Raw genomic sequence first — 26,107 nt, 5'->3', positions numbered from 1 at the left:
CTGCCAATGCTTCCAGAGGCAGACTGCAACAGAATAGCATAAGAAACCTAATTTATTATGTATTACTGACATGTACAGGCACTGTTGTATATGAAACCTTGGTAGAGGACACGGCTGGTTTTAGCCAGCACTTTCAGCTCTCATGACAAGGTGCTTCACTTTCAGGACACTTCCCTATCTAGCACAGGTTCCCAAGYGAGCATCTTCTGAAGAGCGTAGGAATAAGGATATGACTGCAGCTATATTACACACTTCTTGTTATAGTCTGGAACTAGAGCTTCATAAAACCATGTTACTTAGCAATGTTTCTGTTACCCTACATTCTTTTGTATACTGCCGTTCATTTTAAGACATACTATTTGTTTTTCAGGCCGATACGCTACATCACAAATGTCTAAGAAATAGGAAGTTGCAATGCAATCTCTCTATGGAGTAATTTAATGTTAAATATTTCTCAAATCTGATCTTATGTTGGTGAATAGGAATCTTGGCCCCTGATTCACTGTCAGGTATGAAGTCAAATGCCATCCTTATGTGCAGTTTAATGCAAACCAGTCCCAGTGAGTTTTGCATACTGCTGTCATGTGAAAATACCTTCTCTTATGTGTTTGTTTAAGCTTGAATCTAAACAYACTCTGAGATCTCAAGCTATGAGAACTAAGTGGTCATGTCCTTGGCATTCAGTTCCCTGACCAGAGATCCTGCCTGTTGCAGATCCGGTTGCAATTTCCTACGAAAGGTGAACTGAACATATGGATTAGGATAACAATTASGGAGAATTTAGCTACAGAGTTCCCATATACTCATGAAAAGTGCAAACATTTGTCATAGTATATCAAACACTAAAACTATTCTTCTTTAGCTCCTATGACATGCAGAAAAATATGTTCATAAGGTTTGTAGAAAAAACATGAATAAAGTCTGATTCTCATGGTAATATTTACTCATTATGACATGAAAAAGCAGAAAAAGTTTCACCAAAAATGACACAAGTAGGTTGCTCTGAGTATCATTATGCCTGCCACATCCAACAATTAGTTCAGAGAATTTGACTTATGAGTCACATAAAGTACATCTGCTGGCATCATGAGATTTATACCTGCAATTAATATTTCATGTTGCTTATTGTAGAAAGAAAAAATGTCCAAGGTGCCCTTGTGATAAAGCCTTAGTAAAAGTATAAAAGGAGTAGATTATTCCCTACCTTCTCAGCATCTTGTTCAAAAAGTCGGAGTTGAAAGCACTGGTCCAATTTCAACTTGCGGACATGCCACATCTGATGCAAGTGTTGCCGGGTAGAATGCAGCTTGTCTAAAAGGCTGGTGATCTTTGGCACAAGACTTTGAAAATCTGCACTTCCAGGAATGCAGTTCCTACCGGAAAAGCCATCGCTGCATCTTATGCATTGTAATAACCTCTGACCCTCACGATCCAGTTCTTCCACAGGAGCTTTAATCACTTTCTTCTTAAGCTGCGTGTGCTCATCAATGAGCCTTCTTGAGCCCTCAACATCAACGGGAAATTCCTTCCTCGCCAACATTTCCTGGAGATCCTCCAGCCTTGATAATAAATGAACAGCACTGTTGAAAAACTCTTCCAAGGAGACGCGCAACTCTATCCATTCATCATGGTTGTAATCCAAAGATCCTTCAAACTCATCTGTCAGTTGAGAAGGATCCACGAGTTTTGCCAGGCCTTCAACAGAGACCATACTTGTCTAGGGAAGTGAAAGTGAGAGCATTTCATCAGTGACCGTGCAACCAGAAATAATAGTGCAATCCATAAGTGGCAGGAAGGGATTACTTTCTTCATCAATACATAATTGAAGGACTATTGTAAAAGATGTTGAGAACTGTATTTAAGTTTAAGTTATATATTTAAGTATGAGTTATAATCAATATGATTAATATGAATTAATCATATTGAAAATCTGTTAATGGCACTGACTTTATTTTAAGGCATGCTAGTTACTGCAATAATGCCTATCTTCTTAGGCGAGACAATCAAAAACACACCCAGAGAAGGCCCCTGCTGTGGATTCTAGGATTGCTTTAACCAGCTGTACACAGWCGCCTCTTACAGAGGCTGCTGATGGTGTGGACGTGATTATTCACTAAATGGCATATGGTATTACAGGGATTTGATTTCTTGCACTACATTCAGGCTAGTTGCTGTATATCAGCAAAAGTTTTAAGCAAAGGAAGCAGGTATTCTAACCCGCCAAAATATACAATATGTCATTTTTTTTCCTTTAGATTAATTCAGTTTTCTTTTGCCACAGGCAGCGCTCTTTCATATTAGCATTTTCTAATGTGATTAAGCCAAAATCAATGTAAAAATTAAATGTCACAGGAGTATTAACAATTAGAATTTATTGCTAACAGAACCATTCATGAATCATATACGATGAATTAAAGATGGATTTAATTCATTCAGATTTTACTAAAAAAAAAAAAAGTAATCACTGATACAGAAATGCCCTGGGTGCCTRTAAGCACCTTAAAGCTAAAGGACTCAACAGCTGAAGTCTATTCCCATTCATTTTAGACAAATTATTTTTACTGAAATCTGAGCACAGGCTTCCAAATATTACTAGAGATTTTCAGTGGTCATGTTAATATGCAGGGTGGCAGCCTTTAAAGGTTGGTGATGTCCAGAAAGCCCTGCACAAGTATCCCCTAAAAATCAGGCCTCTAAAGAATGTCAGAGTTCGTGCTCTTACAAAATAGGGGCACTCATAATCACAACAATCTTGAAAAAGTCATCTATAAAGAAAAATACCTCAAGTCCCATCCATTATCCTGAACTATGTCCAAAAAGGAGGCTGCCCACTGGTTTAAAGTTAATAACAGGTTTTTCTTCCAATATTTTTTTTTATCCATCTAAAAATATCAGGCATTCTGTAATGTATTAAAATGGGATTCTATAGAGCATATGCTCAGCAGAAAGATCACTTTAAAACTCTTTTGCAGTGTTCCTTTGAGAAAAGGCTTTATGGTATAGGAGAAGGGCAGGGGAAAGAGCCAACAAACACCAGGAAGGTGCAGCTTCAAAGCAGCACTTCAGAATTCTAAACCTCTTGGCCTGGACACTGACCCCTTCAAAGTATTTAATTAGAATTTAGCTGCCTGTCAAGAAAAGCCTTGTCCTTACTGTTAATACCTGGGCACTCAGCCTGCACTATGTCAAGCTACTGCAAGCACTGATGTTTCATTCAGAATTTGACATGATGATCCAGCCACAAGGCTAATATGAAAACCACCTTATTTGGGCGAGTATATAGTGACACCAAGTAATTGTTTCCCAGATATCATTCTTTTCTTGCTCTTTTCTTTTCTTGCTCTTTTCTTTTCTTGCTCTTTTCTTTTCTTTTCTTTTCTTTTCTTTTCTTTTCTTTTCTTTTCTTTTCTTTTCTTTCACTCTAAGAAGCAGTGCTCACTATTTAAACCCTTTTGGCAGGAGAAAGAAAATAATTTTGAAAGCAGCTCTGAATTAATGCTAATCCTGGTCTATCCCTCAAAGTGGCAGGAAGTCGTGGAGTCTGCATTAGTTGATCAGAGCCTTTTCCCAAACACGTGGAGCGATACACTTTGTGCACTGCAACACAGAACTGTTCTCTCAGAAAATGTCATGATAAAAACCATGATCATTAACGTTCACTAAGGGTTAAATTCTGCCCGGGCATACCTAGGCTGCTTCCATTAAGTTCAGTAGCAGAATCTGGCCCTAAAACTGACGCTAGTAACTACTGTATTTGTAGATGGGTTAAATCAATATAGATTTCCACTGCCTTCCCCTGCAACATCTACATTCCTATGAGCATCTTGCATTTAATCACAGATGTGGGAGGTCCCCATGATGGTTCAATGCAGAGAGGATGCACATGTGCTGCCGCCATAAATCTAATAAATGTAAGGAGTTTAATAGATCTGGGATGACTATCTGATATCCCCAGTTCTGTTCAGAGCTCGACTGGCACTACAGTTTGAGTTTACCAATAAGCAGCAGCAACCACAGGAATCCTTTAAAACAGAGATTCCTGGATTGTGGCCTAACATTGCAGTGGGTCTATGGGAACCTCTTAAAAATCCTAAAATTGAAGGACTCAGCAGTTCTGTGTGCCTGTAGGTGGTCCAAGAGGGAGCAGGAGAGCTGCCATTACTCTCTTTGGCCAAAAGTTTGGGCCAGTGTAGGCACCCACATGGCAGCCTGGCAGAGAGACCAGGCTCACAGGCCCACATCCAGAATGAACTGCCCTTCATGTGAGACACTGTGTACAGGAATGAGTGAAGAGTTTTTAGCACAATACAGCCTCAGAGCTCTAACTCTGAAGAATAGCTTGCCCACAGTTTACTCTTCCCTATCATCACACCAGCTTCACACAGTGAAAAAATGAAGTCTCCGGAGCACTAATGTATTTTAAAACAACCAAATGTTCCAAACAATATATATGTATTTGAGGACTGATACTTTACTTCTAGATTTTGAAGCTTTTGGGAGACATTGATTTTGTTTATTAAACCTCTGTAGGATTGAAACTCAGGCCTGGATGAACATTCATAAGATCTCTTGGGCCTGTTAAGTGTCCCTGCTTAAGTGAAACAGAGATTTTCACACAGGCCATGAGCTATGGTGTCCCCACTGCTAGCGCCCACACAAGCCCCTCCTGCTCCATGTTTTTCTTTCTCTTTCCTGCCCTTTCTCCCTGCCCTGACCCCTTTCTGTCCCCATACACAGCGATGCCAATCTCACTGCACTGGAGTGGCAGCCAGGCCCCTTCTGCCAGGGATTTCAATAAGGAGGGATCTGTGGAGGTGACACAGGCACCTGAGGACAGCCTTGCTCTCAAAGGCTCGCAGGACACAGCCGTAGTCATGGAAGGTAGGAAGGAGGTTGAAAATAAACACATATTTACACCACACTGATTTCAAAAGATCTGTGAATACATACTTAAATATGCCCTTCCATTTCAGTCACCACTGAGAACTGGAGCAAATTCTACTCTAATTTACAAAGGTGCAAATTCAGAGTATGTTTCTAAAATTAATGGACTAGTAAATAAGTAAAGTACAAAACACTATCCCAGCAAAGAACAAGAAAAAATCAAGACTAAGTCATGACTGAGCCCATACTGATAGATGCAAGAGCACATCATGCCCCTAAGCTTTGCTTCTGTTTGGGTGAGAAGCTGAAATTCCCAGAAGCTAAGAAACAATAAAACAATATAGCTGGTTTATTTTCATGAATGACAAAAGTTAGTAAAATTTTCTTTAATTATGCTGTGTTGCATATTGGTTACCATTCCATGAATTGCCCAAGGCACTGTATTGTTAACATGAATTGTTGTTGTTAACTTCGAATATTAAATTTCAATTAAAACACTGACAATATGTAGATAAATTTAATCTAAATGCTTTTTATTAAAAAGAGCCATTAAGTGAACCTGGAGAAAAGATAATGTCTTAGTATCTAGAGAACGTTAGTATTTTGACTGATTTAGGGGTTATTATTTTATTCAAAGAAAGGGAAGAAAGACTGAACGCAACACCAAAAAAAAAGAGAGAGAGAGAGAAGACACACACACACAAAACCCCAAAGCGAACCATAGATATGAACCTCTAGGATGAAACGTGCATCCCATTCCACAAGTTTACTCAGAAGGCATCTCACACCTTGGCACCAACTCACCCTGGTAAACAGTGCTCCAATGCCTTTTTCTGCCAGCACAGAGCATAGAAATGTTTTTTACCTGAATAAAATTGCTTAGCAGGGATACTACATTACCAAACATCTCACCTCAAAGATGAACTTGGAACTGCCGAAGTTTGTTTTCTGCTTCTGCCAGAAATTATCGGGCTTTATTATCAGGGCAACGTGAATCTCGGCAGGAAAGGCTTCTTGAAGGGTCTTTAGGAGAGGTTTGATCAAATCCCACTTGGATCCCCGCATATCGATAATAACAGTGAATCCTCGTTTACAGACGTCTTCACTGCAGGGATAAAAGCATGTCAGCATAATTAATGTAGTCCACAGTCACACTGAGACTTAGCTTTTGTGGCTAGCATTCACTGCTAAGCAAGGAATTTTATACTTAAAAATAAAAAGCAGAAAATAATGCAGCTTAAAGGCAATAAGAAATTTTAAGTTTCTAACTAAGTTTTTAATAAGCTAATTTACATGAATAGTCAGGTTAATATGTTGCAGTTTAATTTCTTATTTCCCAAATACATGYAGCTTGGATTTTTACTGAAAACATGCATGCTTTCACACAGTTGAAAACAGAAACAACTCTATATGGTAGTTACATATGCGTTCAGATCATGGATTTTGCTTTCCACTTCCTCGGTAAGCCACCACTGATGCCGCCAACCACAGTTCTCCATCTTAACCCTGCTGGCAGCCACCAATTTTGGGTACTTTCAGTTTCAGAGGTCCCCTCAAGGAATTTTTAAAAGTCTGATTTCCAAAAAAAARCCCTGGCAATCATTCTCTGAAAAGAAAGTCCCTGTGAATCAGCATGTGCACTGTTCAGACTGAGACCCTTATCCCTCCTGATTGATCTTCCAAATGTTCCAGGGTCTTTTTAAGGTGTCAGTCTCACTTTTCTGCCAGCCTCACACCTCCTTCTCAAATGTTAAATGCAGTGATGTGGCCTGGTCCTTTGCGAGGTGTGGAGACCACGAGCACTGCAAGCACTGGCTTGCAAACTGCCTTCCCAAGAACCGAAATAACAGTATAGAAGAGAAACATGGAAGAAGAACATAAGCATATTGGATATAAGACATGCTACAGTGAGGTACAGAATAAATGTAAATGAATATTCCACCCTTGACCTTTCTGCAAACCAGCCTGCAGCACAAAGAGCATCAATATTGTAGACAGAAAGGAATATAATCTAAGGTAATATAAAGGTAAGGTAATATAAAATAGCAGGCCAACCAACAGAAAAGTTGGTGTCGTTGCAATGATTTTGCTTTCTGAAGTATACTAGTTATTAAGCATGGTTGTAACACAGAAAAAAAAGTAAGAATTCATGTGTAGCCTCCACAGAAAGAGTCTCAGCGTGCACACTGGACATGCTGTAATGTGAGAATTAAGGTGCCTTAACGAGATCTAGAGCGGTTTATGCACAGACAGCAAGACCCCCATGACAAAGGGGACTTTGCCATGTTAAGAGCACTCCCTGACTTGAACGGGCACAACTTAATGCCAGGAAGGAGCAGTCAAAGCCACTGAGCGTGGTCCTCTGCCTTAGCATTACGAGCATATCCAGAGCCCTGCACAATCACTGCAAAGAATAACTAGGGAGACCAAGGGCTGCCAGAGACTGCCTGGAATATAGATGGTTTTATTCTCCTTTTACCTACTGCTGAAAGGTCAGACATCTGAATCCTTCTGAAGCAGATGCCAAAAACATGCTGTAAAAGAAGCTTTGTTGGTGGTGCTACCGCCTCTTGCCCTTTGGTACCACAGTTAAGACAAAGAATCAAATCAGACAGGRCTGAATAGAAGGAGTTTGTTTTTCTTTTTTTTTCTCCCTGTTCTTGCAAAGCTTTATAGGGTCTTCAATAACTTCTGCCAAGCTACTGTCCCCTGTTATACTGAACTGATTTTCCCAAGGATGGCTTTTGCTTAGACTACACGGACACACAAAGTACCCCACTAGCAAACAGCAACAGGTAAGTACAATATGTCTTTCATTATATAAATAGCTTAAAAAGTGCAACCACAGCGAGGCAGAACCAATATTAATTTCATTCCAACTCCCCATGGCTGGAGCCAGTTTGACAGTTTACCAAATCTGATCTAAAATGATAATAACTTAATATAATATTTACTGATGAATAACAGAAAAACCTGCCTTACGAAGCAGAACTGCAATGTCCTGAGGGACTGATATCTCCTGTTTATGAGCTTGAACCAAAGTCTTAGATCCAAACAGCCCCGAAATCAGCCCCAGCTCCAGCAGTATGATCTCATCCCAACACACGTGATCAGGCACCACCGTGACATCGAGTTCAGCATGCAGTGAGGTTGCTATTCCAGATAGGGAAGTGGGAGAGAAGTATAGGCTTGGTTTTGCATTTCCTGAGGTCCCTCTGCCAGCTGACCCCAGGCCCGAGGATGCACCAAGAAGAAATGGAGAAACAGAAGGTGCTGCCGTCCATTCCCATGCACAGAAGGTGCTGTCATCCACTCCCATCCACACCCTCTGCTGCAAAGCAGCACTAAATCCTTGCTTTCACATTTTGGGAGACTTCACAGTACACCTTCTGTGGAAGAAYAGAGGGAAGGATGCCAGGCAAGAGGTGGATAGCCTAATGCCAAACCTGAGCAGAGCCCTGGTTTTGGAAGCAGTGTCTGAATGGGCAAGATGGGATGTATCCTGAGGTGATACATCACGCACATACACAGTGCTTCCTATGCCTGTAAATACAGTAAAGATGTCTTGGAATAAGAATTAAGAAAAACACAGACAACAGCTAATGCTTAGGGGATTCTGCAGATTTTTTCCCTCACTCCTTTCCAAACCTTGGCCAATGCAGAGGGGCTTCCTGAGCTGGAGGTGTTGTTTGGACATTTAACAGCCCTCCGCAGATTTCTCTACCATTAGCTTGATCCTTCCTGCACTCATGTGAGCTTGCAGCACTGCAGCATCTGCTGGCAAGGACTTCCACAGCTTCAACCCTCCTTGTCTGCAGGGCGGCTATGGAAGTTGGCTTGCAAGCTGGTTGCTGACCTCTCTCCTGCTTGCTCCCTCTGATGCCTTCCAGTTTTAACACTGGGAGAGGCAACCGGTTGTCACTACCAGCGCTATCCACACTCCTTATAATTAGACCAAGCTGTCATCAAAATTGCTTATATTTTTCAAGCATGAGAACTGATGGGATGCGGAAGGAGAAAATAAAGAAAGAATAGAGTATACTTACAGATTTCCTTTGGTGAGATACAGCCTATCGACAAGAAACAACTATTTCACTATTAGTACAAAATTTCTTACTTATGAAGAAGAGAATCTCCCTACGTGATTGATCTTATAGGCAGGTACATTTATATAGCAAAATAATTGAAAGTCAGTGAAAGGTTGGGTGCCCCTTTTCACAGATAACATACATACATAAGGACCGTGTTTCTCACGTTGAGCAGCTAACTCTGTTTTGAGAACCTTGCTCGCAGACCTGCAGAATGGGCTCTGCTTGCAATCTTTAATGAGAAGAGTGGTGCTCGCTCATCACACGTGTGGGTCTGTGGTCACATCAGAGGGATCTAATCTCCCAGGCACAGTGATGTTTCTACACCTCCTTCTCCTCCTCTGTAGGCAAAACTAGCACCCAATTTCTAAACCTCCTTGTCAAAAAATGTTCTCCAACAGTGCTTAAGCTGCTGGAAGCCAGAACATTGTCTCCTTATTATTTCTGCTTGGCCTTGCTGAGAGTGCTCTGGAGAGGGGCCTTGGAGAGCTCTGGCACTGTGTGAGTGGGGGCCACATGCCAGTCAGCAGAGCCACCTAAGGAAAAGAGGAGAGAGATGAAAAGATTGTTCTAGTCTGTAAACTCTTCAGGGCAGGGCCTGTCTGCCATGCTGGGTTTGTCTAAGGAACTACCTTTGGTGGAGGTCTCCTCGTACCTATGTTCATCCTGCATAAAATAATAATAACCATAATATAATCAATGGGCTTTAAAATGCGACTGGACAACATATGTATGAAAATAAAAAAGGAATAAACAAATGTGGGGACATCTCACAGGCACTTTTTCTAAAAAATTACAAAGGCCAAAATGTAAGTGGCAGTGTTCAATTACTGACAGCCATGGACAGCGGGACAAAACAGGCGGCCTCCTTGCAGCCATAATGAAGCCTCACGAACTGTGCGAGTCAGGGACATCTGCCGACCTCCGTCCTCTTTGACAACCAGTCATTTGTCTTCAGGTACCTCAAGATGCATCGAGGAAATGGCTCTCAATTCCTTTTGAACAGTCTGGCTGTGCTTATTAAATTTGCAGTTTAAAAGAAACAACTCAAGCAATTGATCAGGAAAAGCAGGGACAGTAATAATCAAAATTCCTCCACAAARTCCGAGCAAAGCAGCCGTTATCCGACTGCCAAGAGGCTACATCAATCTTCATGCCTATTATGCACAAGTAATCATTTTAGGATGGCAACTAATGTCGGCTGTGGTGCCTAATTTTTTTCCGGTATTGATATTTGACCAGAAACTGGACAAAACACTCAAATCAAAGTATTTGGGCAATCTGTCAGATTTTGGCTCTTACTCATCTGGACTAGATTAGCAACACTGAGCACAWAACACTTGATAGTTGATATGTCCCTGCAGTTGCCACACTGCTTTTTAGAAGAGACTGGCTTCTGGGTTTAAAAAAAAAAAACTAAAATACTTGTGAAAACAATACTGAAGTTCTGCATKTAAAAAAAGAAGCGTTAAATTGAAACTCTGCAGCAGATGTGATAATTTTGTCAAAATAAATCTCTCTATTTTGGTTTCTGGGGCACTTCCATAAGGTTATTTTCTCAAATTTCCTCCTTAATTCAGGCATATTCTAAATCATATTTTCTTTGGCAAGAGCCGACTTGCTGGGTACCAAACCAGGCTAAGCACTCCATGCTTTCTGATTAATCTTTCAAATACCTATCATTGATTACATGTATTTTTCATCCTTACGTTTTGGCCAAAGCTGGTGGCACTTAGAAGCTTCAGCACTTGATTAGCTGAAATAACACAATATTTCCATTCCCATTGTGCAGTCAGGAGCAGATGACACAGGAGCACGTTTAGCTGGCCCGCTAAAAGCACGGATCTGACATACATGGAATCTCATTCAAAATATGACTTGTTAGCAATGAAAGCAAGATCTCCTCTCCGAAGGGTCAGTGTAACCTTGTCAGGAGACACTCTCAGCATAACAAGCAGCTCTATAAGCATCAATCTGCAAGCACAGAATCTGCAGGAACTTCATTATTTTGAGCTCGCTGTTCCTCTGACAGATGTGGCTGCAATCAGCCAATTGATTCACAAGCTGAGGGTGGATAAGGGAGAGGAGGAGGAGAAAAAAACGGGTCCACGAAAGCCTCCGAGCACACAGTGTCATCCCAAAGGCCTCATTTCTTTCTGGAAGCAAACTTCCTTGTCTGGTTTCCATATCRGAATTTTCCAAGGATCCCCTAAGTGACCCATGTGTTAATGGCTTTTATCTACTGCATTTCTTTATTCATCTTGTCCATGGTTTGTTTATTCAGCTTGAAAATTAAGCTGGGAGGTTTAAAATCAGTCGCACTTCCTTGCCCTCATATTTTGGCACTGCACGATGATGCTTGGCCTGAAGATCACTGTCTAAATAGAAACCCATCTCTATTTGTAATGTACTTGCCAACATGTTGGGGGGGACCAGATAAAGTCCCTTCTAATAGACTTAATTGTCAAGCACTCCTGAATCAGCATTATTCATTAAAATATATGCCTTCATTTAATCCATTTCAGCAAAACATTCCTAACTCTTTATCCCAGTTAGCACATGCATTACTGAAGTGTGACATGGTCACTCTCAGTTGTCACCCATGTCCCGGAAGGGCGATGATACCATTCAGAGTGGTGGGACTGTCCATCTTGCCAAAGATCCAGGGCCACCTCTGCCTCCTCATCCTCACAGGACGCTCCCTGTGCTACATGCTAGTAGCGCAGCCACCAGCTGAGGATCTCAGTGGTGCCCATCCAAGACACACCATTACTTCGCACCACCAAACCACTGAAAACTCCTACCAGATAATTGCAGCTATCTAAAAGGCTACATACAGACAAATTTCCTGCAGATTTTCCCAATGTTCTTTTTTTTCTTTGTAAAAGCAGCAGGCATTCAACCTCCATTTCCAATTAATCCKGTATTCTTCACTGTGACCTGAATTTGTTTCTTCTTTCCCAATACTGAAAAGGAGTCATTCATTCTCACTTTTCCAAAAAAAAAAAGAAAAAAAAAAGAGAAAGAAAGAAACCCAAGCCAGTTCCACCTTGGCTGCAGCAGGACATAAAGCAGTGATGCAGAGAAGTTTCAGTGACATGTTGTAAAAAGACTTGGAGCCAGTGAGGTCCTGCTGGAGACAAACCTGTCTCGGTTTCCAGCCATTGCTCTYTGGGGACACGAGGTGTGATTGCGAATGGCACAGGAATGTTGATGCACGGCTGTACAATGTCCATATTCAGCCCCTGGCTCTGGCCACTTGTCAAYAGGAGGGAAAACAAAGACAGAAAAGAAACAACCAAATATTTGGCAGAGGCAAATTGGTGCCAGAACGGGTGCTCCTGTTAGTCTCAAACAAGTAGCTCATGTTGTTCCCAGGGTTTCCTTTAAAGAGAAGGGCYGTCAAGGCTGTTACACTGTCAAATGGTGGGAGCTAGGAAGGATTCAGATACCTGTCCTGGTATAAGATCCCTTCCCAGCCACGCAGGGGCCACGCAGGGCAGCCCACAGCCCTSTGAGATCATGGTGGTCCTTACATGGGCACCAGTCCTGCCTGGTACCTGCGCCGGGAGGGTCGGAGAGGGTTCAGCAGGGCTGTGCTCCACTGYCTCCTGCGCAGGGGACACCTTGGCACCCCAGTGACCCAGATCTCCACAGGCATTCATCCTCTTATTCCCTTGACCAAATAAACACTGTTTGAGAAGCTTTCTATCTTTATTCAAATAGCAAAGTTATAAACCACAGCTGTGTCCAAGAATGCATCATTGCAGCTGCTAAAGCCAAATCCAGAGGATGAGTATTATAATTTTTTCACATTCCTATTAAGTTTCTGCTGGTAAATCATGCCTTCATATAARCCATTTACCCTCTTCCCCTTTTGTTATTGCACATTTACTATATTTGGATCAATATCTGGCAGGTCTTCCTCGAAACAGCTGCTGAGATAAATATGAAATTAATCAAGGCTTTGTTTTTGTTGAAGCCRGGCTACATTTAAAGACTTGTTACTAAAACAAAGAAATATTTGAACAGTAAGTACCATTCAGCTCTCTCTTGAACATTTAGTGCCTTGTATTTGGGCTAATTTGGCAGAAACAGAAAACAAAAATGCTTTACTAAATGAAAATGATATGTTATTGGTGTTTGCTGGAAAAAATAAATATTAGCGTTGTGCTGAAATATAAACACATCATTCTTAATAAAGACTGGATGGGAAGGGACTACTTGGAAGTATGTTTTGAGAGTCACATTCACTGGAATTCTAGTGAGAAATAGTTTGGTGGTGTTTGGTGCACCCGAACTAGTAAGACAAAAGCAAAAAAGGAGGGGAGGAGGGCTGCATTTATCCTTATTTTAAGCATTTTTCATAGTTCAGGCAAGAGGACCATGAAGCCCATTTCACACGCAGTTACAACAAGAGCTAGACTGCATTCCACTGTCAGGTTTTCCCCTAAGGAAAAGGATGCTTCATGTGGGCAATGCCTGCTCAGGCTCCTAGTCCTGGGATCCTGATTTATCAATTCTAGGCATCAACCACCCAACAAAATAACGAAAAAGTGAGCAGTAAATTCCTCCAGGGATTCCCCTCCTCACACTAAAACACCAGTTACCCCAGAAAAGAGCCTCTAGACTGCACGTRTTTACAATGTTAAAACGTATTGCGGGAGGCAGAGTTATGCACAGCAGAAAGACCTTCTGTAGCACCAAGAAGCTTGCAAGTATGTTCTGCTCATGCACGTTTTTTTCTAAGAATGATTAATGTAGGTGTAAACAAGACAGCTGCTTCTGGTGAAATGCAATGTATGGCCAGAGAAGGACGCTCTACCAAATTCTGTGTGCCAGTCCTGTGATAAGCAGGTAGAACCACTCAAGGAATAACACACTTGATCCAGGCTCAAATATGAGGAAAAAATACTCTTCAAAGATGCTTCAATCGGTGCTTCTAAGTAGTATGGACATTTCCTGCAGTAGCTACTCATCAGTTATCATAAGGCACAACAAGCAGTACAGGAGAACCATGTACATCCGTGCACATAAGAGGTGTAATTAAAATACTAAACTAGGGAAAAAAGAGGAGAAAATGGACGTTAAGAGAAAATGATATATTTCAACAAAACTGCAGGCCATCATGAAAGTATTTGCAGAATTAAAAATTGAAAAGGATTTTATACCATCTAAACATTCTGTTTTGGCCTTTTTCAGATTAAATGCCTAGTGTTTTTTTCTTTTTCTTCCATTTATTTTTTAATAGAAAACACAAAATAAATAGAAAAAAAATAGAAAAAAGCTTCAAATGTTATTAAAACAACAACAAAAGAAAAMGACTGACAATATTTTAGAGGTATTTTTGCAAGAAATTGGAAGGTTTTTGTCTTTTTCCTCCCTTAAGCATCTGTACTTCAAAATAGCAGATTCTTCCACAAAAAGTAACCTAGCTTTACTGTTTCCAGCCCTGAGTGCTCAGCATAGTAGCTGCCTTGTTTATCTCCAAGCAGAAGCGATATAACCAGTGTGTGAGGCAGACAAGACCTTGGCTGGAGTCCTCACATTCAATCTACGTAAGGGCACATGCTGGATTCCAAAGCATCCCTTAGGAGGAAAGGTGAATGCAGAGACATTCTGCAGTCCCCACAGTGAGTTTATTTTGCTAAGAAGGCCTGTGAGAATTGGGAGTTCTCCGTAGAAATACCTGTGTTTAATGCTGATGCCTCCGTTTTCTCCATGGGCACTGACCAAGACTAATAAATCGAGGGATATCATTTTTTTGAGCTCCACCCGTATGCAAACAAAGCGAGCCTCCATAGTCACAATGACTTCTCCAAAATAGCCCACTTATCAGCTCTGTGCTTCCTGCCGTGCTTGAGGTTTTGCTCTCAAGCTGTATGATCAGCCTGTGCTCTAAGCCATGCTTGTAAAATCAAGTGCTGTGTATTCCCTTACCCAGCAGAAGTTACTCATTCCCTCAGATTACCTCCATAATGCCACTGAGAGGATTTTATTCTGTTCTTTTTACTGAGTCCTCAAGAAACAGAGGATGCCAGATTGCAATTCCCATTGCATTTTCAAACTGTSCAGCTCAGGCCAGTAATACTGCTCCTAGCAAGCCCAGGCTCTCTCACTCCTCCTAGTGAGGGGAACTGAACATTACTGATGAAACTGCTCATGTGAGGCACCCCTTATTATTTGCATGGTAATAGAAATGTGTGACAGATCAATACCACTGATGCTGAGTATAAACAAGTTGATCCCTCAGTATTGCTAAGCCACTCTTCATCATCTTGGAAAGGTCCTAGAGAACGGGGGAGGTGCCGGAGGACTGGAAGACAGTCAAGGTCACGCCAGCCTTCAAAATGGCAAGAAGGAGGACCTGGGAAACCACAGACCAGTCAGCCTCACCTCCATCCCTGGGAACGTGATGGAAGAGCTCATCCTGGCTGCTGTCTCCAAGCGCATGGAGGACAAGAAGGTGCTCAGGAGTAGCCAGCATGGATTCACCAACGGGAAATCATGCTTGACTAACCTGATCACCTTCTATGATGGAATGATTAGCTGGATGGATGAGGGCMGAGCAGTGGATGTCATCTATCTGTACTTCAGCAAGGCTTCTGACATTGTCCCTCACAGCATCCTCCTGGGCAAGCTCCAAAAGTGTGGGTTAGATGAGTCCCCACAGAAGTGTGGGACAGTGAGGTGGATTGAGAACTGGCTGCATGGCAGAGCTCAGAGGGTTGTGATCAGCAGCGCAGGGTCCAGCTGGAGGCCTGTAGTTAGTGGTGTCCTTGGTCCGATCCCTGTTCAATTTATTCATCAATGACCTGGATGAAGGGACAGAGTGCCCCCTCAGCAAGTTTGCTGAGGATACCAAACTGGGAGGAGTAGCTGATACCCAAGAGGGCTGCAACATCATGCAGAGGGACCAGGACAGACTGGAGGACTGGGCGGTGAGAAACCTCATGAGGTTCAACAGGGGCAAGTGCAGGGTCCGGCACTTGGGGAGGAATAACCCTGGACACCAGTACAGATTAGGGGTGGACCTGCTGGAGAGCAGTCCTGCAGAGAGGGACCTGGGTGTCATRGTGGACGACAAGTTGACCATGAGGCAGCAGTGTGCCCTGGTGGCCAAGAAGGCCAACGGGATCCTGGGGTGCATTAAGAAAAGCGTCTCCAGCAGGTCGAGGGAGKTGATCGTCCSCCTCYACTCAGCCCTGGTGAGGCCACATCTGGAGACTGTGTCCAGTTCTGGGCTCCCCAGTACAAGAGGGATGTGGAGCTACTGGAGAGAGTCCAGCGCAGGGCTACSAGGATGATCAGCAGCCTGAAACATCTGCCCTATGAGAAAAGACTGAGAGAGCTGGGCCTGTTCAGCCTGGAGAAGAGAAGGCTGAGGGGGGATCTGATCAGTGTCATCTGATCCAGGTCTGATCATTCCCTCAAGGGAATGCACAAACACTGTTTTAAGATTGCGCCATTCGAGTTTCTAGGAAAATGTCCTTTATTATCCTGAAATTCTTCCATAACTACTAATYATTTCAGTTCCATATCCCTGTCTTTTCTTACCAGTCACCACTAATTTGAAAACCCAGAACTGTTCTATCAAGCAAAGTGGGTTCAGATAAACAGTCTCCAGAAGTAATTGCTTCATTTCAAAAGTATGCTCCTTTTCCCCTATTAGCCTTATTGCTTCTCTATCAAAATCACAATAGATTTTTCTAGGCAAATCTGTAAATGCATGCTACATGTGAACATACATCATTCTATTCATCTCAAAAACTGCAAGCTTAATGTGATGCTTACCCTGCTGCCAGACCTGAAAATTATATTGAGAAACGTATGTAGGCCACACTAGGAATAATGGGAATCTGCTAGTCACAAAAGGTGCAATTAATGGTAGAAAGCAGCCAGGCTAGCTTAAGAAAAATCCCAGAGCAGAATGAAGAAGCCCCACACCTCAGATTTTTCGCCCTAATGCCGAGTGGCTCATTTGATGAAGAGGAGACACCAAGGTAYGTCGCCAACCGCATCTAGTCGCTTATGTGAGTTTCCTGCCTGTGTTAACCTAATGCAGTAGAGCATCCTGTGTAGACAGGGGCYTAATACAGCAGGTTTCTGCAGCAATTCACAGTTCTGGGCAATAACACGCAAGGAACAACAGGAGGCTTTTCACAGGCGCTCCACAAACCTCTTGCTGATGCTCAAAGTGAACACAGCACCCAGTACAAAAAAAGCCSTACTAAGTAAAGCCCCTGACATGAGATAACACAAATACTGTCAGCAGTTTCCTTTCATTTATGCTTTCATATATGTATTTTTAATCTGACTGAAGCACTGTGGTGCAGGGGATGAGACAGGAAGTCAGGGCACCTTGGCTCTTGAAAATTACTTGTCTCCTTCTTAAGTGTCTGCTACAACTAAACTCTACCACAGGTTTTTTTCATCTGCAAATGGATGGAAAATGGAAAGTACTTTTCTGTATTGAGTGTAACGAATCCATCAGAAGAATCTAGTATATTTACCATATTTTCAGACATAAATGTAATTTCAGGAGAATTATAAACCACAAATAGTCAGGGCTGCTACATGGTTAATTCACAAAGGCTTGGGAGGGAGAGATCACTTAATAATCTAAGCATGTGCTTATTTATGCATGCCTGGGCTATATTCTGGGTTACACACGTGCTGATTTTATATAGGGAGCATTTATTGCTCTATACATATGCTTATCTAATTGTACTGAATACACACGCTTTATTAAACTCATAAATGAGCACATTTATGGGCCTATGTGAAAGTAGGGCCCTTCATATTTTATTTATAAAGTGGGACAATAGAACTGCATTGACAGAGAACATCCATTTAATTCAGTGGATTTAGGGTCGTCCCACAGATTTTGCTTTTTTGCCAGAATCAAAGCTTTTGGKTTTTTTAATTAGATTTCCAGCCCATCTGCTTGCAAAGATAGCCTGGACAATATAAACTAATGCGCATTTGTCTTGCTGAGTCTGCAGCCAGTGGAAAGAAACAATGAGCCTAGGAGAACGGCGAACTTACACCCTTCATTTTAGCGGGGTGTTAACTAAAAAGCCTAATTCTGACTGCCTAAACACCAGGAGTCTTAACTATTTCACTGCTGTTCATTTTGCCAGCAAACCTGCAGATAAAGTGTTTGTCAAAGCCCTGAATTATTCCCATAGCCTTCTGTCCATTTTGATGCCTAGGCTGTACAACTTGGGCTTTCAATAAGGACCAGGCAAGTACCTGGCCAAAAATATATGCCTGCATTTATAATCAAGCGGTTTTACTCTTTCTTAAAATGTGGAATAAAAGCATTTATCACAGCATAATTGTACAGCTAATATTAAAAYGCCATAGTGGAACAGACTGTAAAACCACAACTATTTTAGATTCGATATAGAACCCACAGGAGCACTGGCCCAATGCATCATTATTAAGTGCGTTATGGTATAAGACTAAGGAAAATAGACTAAAATCTCTGTTGCTATGATGTGCTTTACAAACAGCATACAAAACATAGCATATATGGACTTAGATTTATGCCTGCCTGACACTTGCAAATAATAAGTATCCTGTCCTGGCCACTTCAGGGAGTGATGTTACACCAATTCAAACTGCTTTAATGCAGTTGTTAACTACCCCAAACTAACACCTCTGGAGAAAACTGAGAGTTCTTGCGCTTTCTGTAATTACTGATTCTAAACTTGAACAACTACCTCACCCCTCTTTGATGAAAGTTCTCTTAAAACCAGTCTCTTTATGTGTCTGTGTTCACCGAGCAAGCTCATGCAGGTTTTTGATATCAGAAAATAAAGAAGTCTGGCTGACATGGAGTTTATGACAGCAGATGCTGCCTAACTTACCATGTTGTGAGGACGGTGCATGGATACAATCTATCCCAACAGTGTGTTTTTCAGGGACAGCAGTGTTCCATGACCCTACTTGGACTGTRTGGCAAAAAAAATCTTCCATCTGATTCCTGTTTGCGTAGTTATGCCTCATAATGAACACCTTGATTCAGCAGTTAGGGTGGTGGGTRAAGTGCATGTTCACGCTTGCTGAACATGGAGGAACTCGCACACACTTTGGTCTGCTTTGCTGAGGGGGAGGGGAAGCAGCAGCCCCCATATCAGACGGATATCTTCCTGCTTTGGTGACCTCTTGCATCATTTTCTAAGCTTATTTTAGTAAATGTGTTAGTCCAACAGAGCATTGACATCCTCCTTTTATTTGTAACTAGGAGCAGACATGGTGAATGCACATTYCCGCCTTGATGGTTTCCTTCCTATGCCCCTGGTGATTTGCATAGTACATACGTGCCTTTGTTCTATAATGAGATGCTCTTTGAAGTGAGAGGGTTGTGCCGAAGTCCTAGGTATGGCCAACGGCTGTCTAGACAGACCCTCTATGTTCTCCTGTTTTACACAACTGGAGGCAGTCTGCTTAATTTCCTACATTGTCACAGCTTAAGGCAGAGACTGCTTCCCAGGCCAGGTTCAGCACAGCAACGCCTGTTTGCAGCTCTGCTGCAGCTTCCCAAGGTGAGGAGGAAACAGGAGTGCTGTCCTGAGCTGATCTGTGCTGTGACACATTACTTCACCTTAGAGGAGGCCGCRTGTGAAGACTGGTAGAGCCCAATGGCCCTCCCAGCACCGAGGGGCTGCGATCAGCTCTCAAAGGCCGAGTCCATCCAGTTTTACCTCTCCCACATTCAGGTTAGACTGGAAGCTCTCCAGGGAAGGCAGCCACAGTTCTGYTCTGCATTTGCATTGAGTACTCAGGATCTCGTAACCACTGCAGTGATAAAATACATGAGAAATAATCACAGCTTAAAATCAAGCAGTGATCAGATCCTGCTCTTTAGCTGACAGCTTTGGTGTCTAATGCAAGAAGTCAGAAGAGACGTATCACTTATTTAACAGTTAATGCAGCCCGGGAAAAATCTCCTCTAATGACTAAATTGTTTTAGTTGTGTTTGTGTTTCTTTGTTATGAGAACCCATTCAGCTAACATGCAGATTGTAAACCTGCAATAAAACATTGCATGCATCCTATACACAATCCCTAAGATTTTTTTAAAAATCCCTAAATCCTTACGATTTTTTTAACCATAGTGTCCAAAAGAAATACTTAAAATATAGCAATCACTGGGGTTAAAAAAGTACGGGGGAATGTTTTTAACTCACCCTGAATTGCAGGACACTCCTAGAACATTATTAAAATTATGTTTTTTTTTTTCTTCAGAACAGCAATCTGAAACCAGACTCATAGGGTAGCACTGATTTTTAAAATGCTTGTCTAAAGCTATTTGGTGGAAAAGTTCAATCAGAAAAGGACTAACATTTCCTCAGATATGATACCTGCCCATGTCTTAAGACTAGGGGACTATCATTTTAGTCCAAGTTTGGGTGACTTGTATCAGTCTGGTATTTTTTTCACCAGACATTGGAGACATTTTTTTAACTGGAGACATTTATTTTCAGAACAGATCTATATTTTTAATACATTTAGATTCTGTTGAAATCTTTTGTAGCTTGGAAGAACCAATTTATGAATCTCCCATTTTCCTGAAAGCACCATCAAAGGTAGGAAGAACAAACCACACAATGACCTGCAATATTAAATTCTTTCCAACTATTTGAAGAGCCACTAAAAAAAATCCTATTACAATATCTGGCGATAATTCTTCCTTTACTCTTCTCTTTGCTCCTTCTAACCTGTAGTTTATTATTGACTTTGTTTGTGGTACAGAAAATGTCACATACATTACTTTTAGCACTGGAAGAACAAACCTACCTTAATAACAATACTGGCATAACTTCTTGCCTCACCTTTCATCTTGAAGTTGCTTAAAGATCTTTGCCATGAGTAATTAGGTGTTAAATACAACAGGATTTAATACCATGCCTTAGAATATCCCATTCAACAAGAAAAAGGGAACCACCTTTTTATATGGGACTTAGACAAAGAACACAATACACCCCACAAGAGCTTTGACAGTCTTCTTTGAAACAAAACTTAATTCTTAGCCAAGAAAATAAGAAAAAATTAAAGGAAAAGCAAAGGCTGAAAAAAAAGCTTTGTGTGAAGAAATGTTCGCAGGTGCAGGAATTAGACATTTAACAGAATCCCTAATTACATATTTGATTTCTGGCATTTTTTCAAGGCAGCATGAACAGTTAAAGCCCTTCTGTGCATTCGTGGCCTCCCACAAAAGGCAAAAATGTGATTTCATTTGTAAAAACAATTGTAAGTCAATTACCTCTCAATGGGCAAAGTGAGTATGATATTGGCAAGATGGGCTTCGKCTTCTAAAAAAATACTGATTTGTTACCAATTTTAAACGCTCAGAAATGGAGAGCAATAAAACTGCACTGGTACTGTATCAGATACATTTATCTGATTTATGTCGTTCCACTTTTTGTATCTTACTCAAGTATGTCTGCCATGATTTTCCGAGGTCYGCTTCAAATGCACAAAATATACATTGTTTATTTTAACATGGAGGCAACTAGAAACTTGTTCAGTAAAACAAGTATTTTTTAGAGTGATATTGAAGTTTAAGCATTTGGATCCTCYGTGAGCGGCTTCCTTTTTCACAGGCAGTAAGTTGATTTTACCTAAGGAAAATGTGTGTCATTCAGACAATTGTTAGTGCCCAATAAGTGGTGAGAAGAGAGTTACCAAGACTAATACACCACAGATGCAATTTAACAGTCCATAAAACTGCAGAGATGAAATGCACTACAGAATTCTGAAAAACCCAGGAAACCTTCTTTTACTGATCCTATTTTCATGTTACTTTTCACATATTATCTGACATTGCTAAACTTGGGGGAGGCAGTTCTGGAACTGAAACTGAGATTTGCTGTGTGCCTGGTAAGAGCCCGTAACAGCTGAATTTTGTCTTGTGATGCAGTAAAAAGAAACCCTACAGAAAAAAGCACATATTGCCTGCGCACTTAATTCCTAGACTAACAGCTCATTAACAAAGCGCAGCTTCCAGACATTCTTCCTATGGGTAAGATTGTCCATTAGTTTCCTATGTACTTGATTTTTAATTAGATTTTGGATTGGAATCACAGCTCCTTTCCACAAGTCTCCAGTGGGAAGCAAAATCTAAAGTAATCTGTGACCCCAGAGATGTTTGCTTCTCCAGATGCAGTTTCTGGACTAAATTACAAATGTTGTAAAAATAGAAGGAAGAAATGAGAGGACTGAGCCACAGAATTGGATGCATTTAATCAGAGTTGTAAGAATTCAGTTCTGTCTTGAGAATGGAGTAAAGAGAGGTCTGGAAGAAGACACGTATATAGCCCATTCAATTAATTCCTGGACTAACAGTTTATTAACACGGTAGCACTTCCAGTCTTTCTTCCTATGCATTAAGAATCTTCATTAGTTTAACAGGTACCTGCTATTTATTTAAACATCGTTTTGCAATTAACAGCTCTTCTCCCTGCTGCCTTGATTCACTGAATGGCAAAATGCACCTCTGTAATGTGGAGCTTTTATCAAATGCATTTCCTAACATCAGGAGACCTTGCAGTACCTGGCCACCTGCTTAAGCAGTGCTCCTGAGACAAGTGCAGCTTTGAAGATGCTGTTTCCCTTAGAAATTAGAGGTCTAATCAGTGCATGCTATTAAAAGGACTGCTTCATGCAATATAACTCAATAATACTTAGGGGCTTCAAACGAGACGTAGAAATATGAGCTGATGGAGCTTCCCAAAACACTGTGTGGTAGATAGCATTATGTCCACTGTAGGGCCTGGGAAAATAAGCTTATAGAGCTAAGCCAAGGGGCAAGAGAAGCCAGGGTAAATTTCAGAACGAAAATTTTGCCTGGGTCTCTTCCCTGATGTTCTGGGAAGGCACCCAGCGAGGTCCACATGTGACCTAAGTGTGCAGCCTACATTAAATCTGAGGCTCCCATCTCGTTATCATCTATGAAGATCACAAAAGACACAAGCAGAGCTGTTAATAAACACACTTGCTGGTGGTGGTCTAAGCAGAGCTGCTAACAGCTGAGCAGGCGACTGAAAAGGAGCTACAATTTTAGCCTCAATTAGGCCTGACATACAGCAGAAAAACAATGGAAGGAAAAATTGGCATCGCTGCGTTCACAGAGGACTGTGGTCTCTGGGGCTGTCACGTGCTGATCACAGATGATTGAGCCAGAAGAGATGTAGTCAACCAGCCTAGCCTAGGACACTAGCACTTTGCTAAGAAAGAACGCTAACCAGCAGCACGAATGTCCCTTTCCTGCAGCTAATCTTTAACTGCCAGTAAATTCACAGGCGAATAAAGAGAAATGATAGGAAATTAATTTAGATCTCTATTTTATGCTAATGCAGATGGAACATGTATGGTGAGCCCACCTGGAGTTCCTGAAGGGAAAACTCTTGTTCCTGGTGGGAGTGCCTACTCTGTTTGAGAGGCAAACCAAGGCCTCTTTAGAAGCTGTTCAGTATCACAAGATGGAAACTTAGAAGACAGCATTTATCCTAGTGCTGAACAAAGTATCTTCAAGGCCTCAGAAACTGTTACCTTGCTTGGCAGGACATTACCCCTATGTCTGAAGTTCAAAATTACTGATGGGGGTTSCAAAGTATCACAGCCCCACACATTTTTCCACAACCAGCTTTTTCATTATGGAWCTTGCTAAAGTATAAATTGTTCATCTGGTCACTGGCATGTTTTACTATTTCACAGTAGGAACTACTGCCAACAGGTTGAATTTCATCCACTGAWATCAAATAGCTTTGCTCCAGGGTTAGTTTGGTCTGACGTATATTTAAAATACCATGAAGCTATTGCTGAGGATCACATCCATCTCCATATCCCTAAGCGGACAAATTAAGTAACTGTTTGCATCCTTGCCCCTGGTTTAGGGCAGGAAAGAGAAAGAAAGGGGTGAATTTTACCAAGCAAAATGTCTTTTTTTTTTTTTTTTTAAATGAGCAATTCTTTCCAATTGAATTTCAAAAAGTAATATTTATTTGATCCTCAATAACAGCATCAATTGCAGAAGCATCTGGCAAGCCAGATGCTACATAAATAAATTTCAGAAAATCAAGCTCAACTCATCTTTCTATTAAAAGACTAAGTGCTAAAATCACTTCCTACATATGGTATATTGTCAATTCTTCTTGTTTTCCCACRGGGAGCAGGGTGATGCAGAGGAGCTTCCACATCACATGAACATCAAATAAACACACATAAGTGGCACATAGCAAAGGTGTAAGAAAGTGACTGGAACTCAGCTGCAGAGGACCTCCGTTGTTGCTCTGCTTTGCAGAGATGTGCAACTGTTTAATGATGCTCCCCTACGATCGCAACTGAAGTGACTTTAACCACTCAGCAAAGATGTTAGCCATGGGAGACAATACCTCTAGCCAYAGTGAGGAAAGGAGAAGGACAAGGCAGTCTGGACTGGCTCGACTTAGATATCAGATATTACACCAAGCTTACAATAGATTCTGGAATTATTTTTCTTATTTATGATGTTATTTGGGGTTAAGATGTTTCCCTCTTTTCACTTTTTTGGTTGTTTGTTTGCTTGTATTTAAGTGGCCCAGCAGCCTCACACCACGTATCTACAATTACGCTGCACACAGCATTGCAAAACCCACAGGAACTCCACAGTGATGCCAGGATCCTCCGGAAAACATTAACCACCACAGACTGGCTTGGTTAGGAGCACTTTGTGGAAAACTAGAAATCATTGATGGGATTTGCAACTGCCTACCGTACTTGGATCTATTCCCTTTGGAAATAGCAGGGAATTCAGGATCCCACTCATGGACAAATTTTGCCAGTCCCAACCCATACATTCCAAGCTACTAGAACATCAGCCTGCTCAATACCACATGTTACCATGAACTGGTTGCTGTTATATTTCAATACGATTCATTTTTCCAATACCATAACTAGCACACAGTTTTATGAGCACTGGAGCAGATGAACTCTGGATTCCTAGGGTTGTACGTGTCATGTAGATTCTCTGATGTCTAACAAAGCATTTGCACCCTTTGAGCTCCTAAGTGTTTTGGAGATTCCCCGCTCCCACCACCACCAGTCTCTAAGATTGGGGAGCCCAGGCTGCCTGTCCTTTGGTGAGGGCACTAATTGAGTCTGTCTCCCAGTACAGCTGTCTATTCTCATTAAACCTGTAGGAATTCAATATTCTTAAGACTCTTATTTCTCTGTCAAATTTGGTTTAAACAAAGACTGACAGCACGATTGCATAAGCTTTGTATCACCTGGAGACAAGGCTAAAAATACATTCCTGAAAACAYATCTTCAGTTCTCCCCAAGCTGTGCACTTGGGAAGCCAAACTTTGGACTAGCATGAATGATACCTCTAGCCATGAGATGAGGATAAGGACGAGGCAGTTTGGACTGACATGACTTTGCATATTGACACACAGTGAAGATCTCATCCACCATCCCTGGGATGTTATGAGAGCTTCTCCACTGCTATGACACCACTGACAACATGCTCATCACAAAGCAGACTGCAAAGTACAGTAGCAGTTTTATTGCTCCTAAAGACATCCATAAAAAGTGTGGCATAAAATGCTTCCAAATTGATTTCTAAAAATGAAAAGGATGCAGCATACACTGGGGTTACAAATGAGGAAGGCAAGCACCCATGCTGAAAAAAAGACAAAACCCTTTTATAGTCTTTGTAAAGCTCTGGGGAAGAAAGCACTGCAAAGCCAAGTTAGCACTGGCTGAAGTGCTGCCTGTTCTGCCGACGGCCGCGGACGCCTTCAAAAGGAAACGCAGGCTGACAGCGCCTGTTGCCAGCAYGCTATTCCCACACAAGCTTTCTGTCTGCTAATTTTAGCTCTTGAATTACTGTGTGCATTAGAGCAAACCTGCCTTCCTCGTGGAAGTCCCTAGATCACCACTACCTGGATCTTTCTGAATACTGGAGAGCTACAAATCTGAAAGCTGAAAAGTCCTTGAGAACCCCGAAACAGGGATAAATGGGCACCAGAGTGGAACAGGCCAGTGAGGGCTGCCCACTGCAAGGGGCCACGGAGAAAGAGGATGGAGAGCAAACGTTCTGTATAAAATCTTACCACAGGCCCATGGGCTTCTTCTTACAGCTCA

The 26,107-nt window shown here is 41.7% G+C and overlaps 1 protein-coding gene across 1 annotated transcript in view; it reads right to left on the bottom strand.

Annotated features, from left to right (window-relative positions):
• Window positions 1-26,107, bottom strand: part of KALRN (kalirin RhoGEF kinase) — a 464,489-nt gene that overhangs the window by 268,910 nt on the left and 169,472 nt on the right. Inside the window, exons 4-5 of the mRNA XM_026054352.1 lie at window positions 5,797-5,989; window positions 1,205-1,717 (exon numbers count right to left, since the gene is read on the bottom strand). Of these exons, the coding sequence (XP_025910137.1) occupies window positions 1,205-1,717; window positions 5,797-5,989 (706 nt within the window). The remainder of the gene's footprint in view (window positions 1-1,204; window positions 1,718-5,796; window positions 5,990-26,107) is intronic.

Source organism: Nothoprocta perdicaria, unplaced genomic scaffold (genome assembly GCF_003342845.1).
Source record: "Nothoprocta perdicaria isolate Ctin4 unplaced genomic scaffold, notPer1 scaffold_0, whole genome shotgun sequence".
Classification (NCBI taxonomy): domain Eukaryota; kingdom Metazoa; phylum Chordata; class Aves; order Tinamiformes; family Tinamidae; genus Nothoprocta; species Nothoprocta perdicaria.
This window is presented reverse-complemented; position numbering and strand designations above follow the sequence as displayed.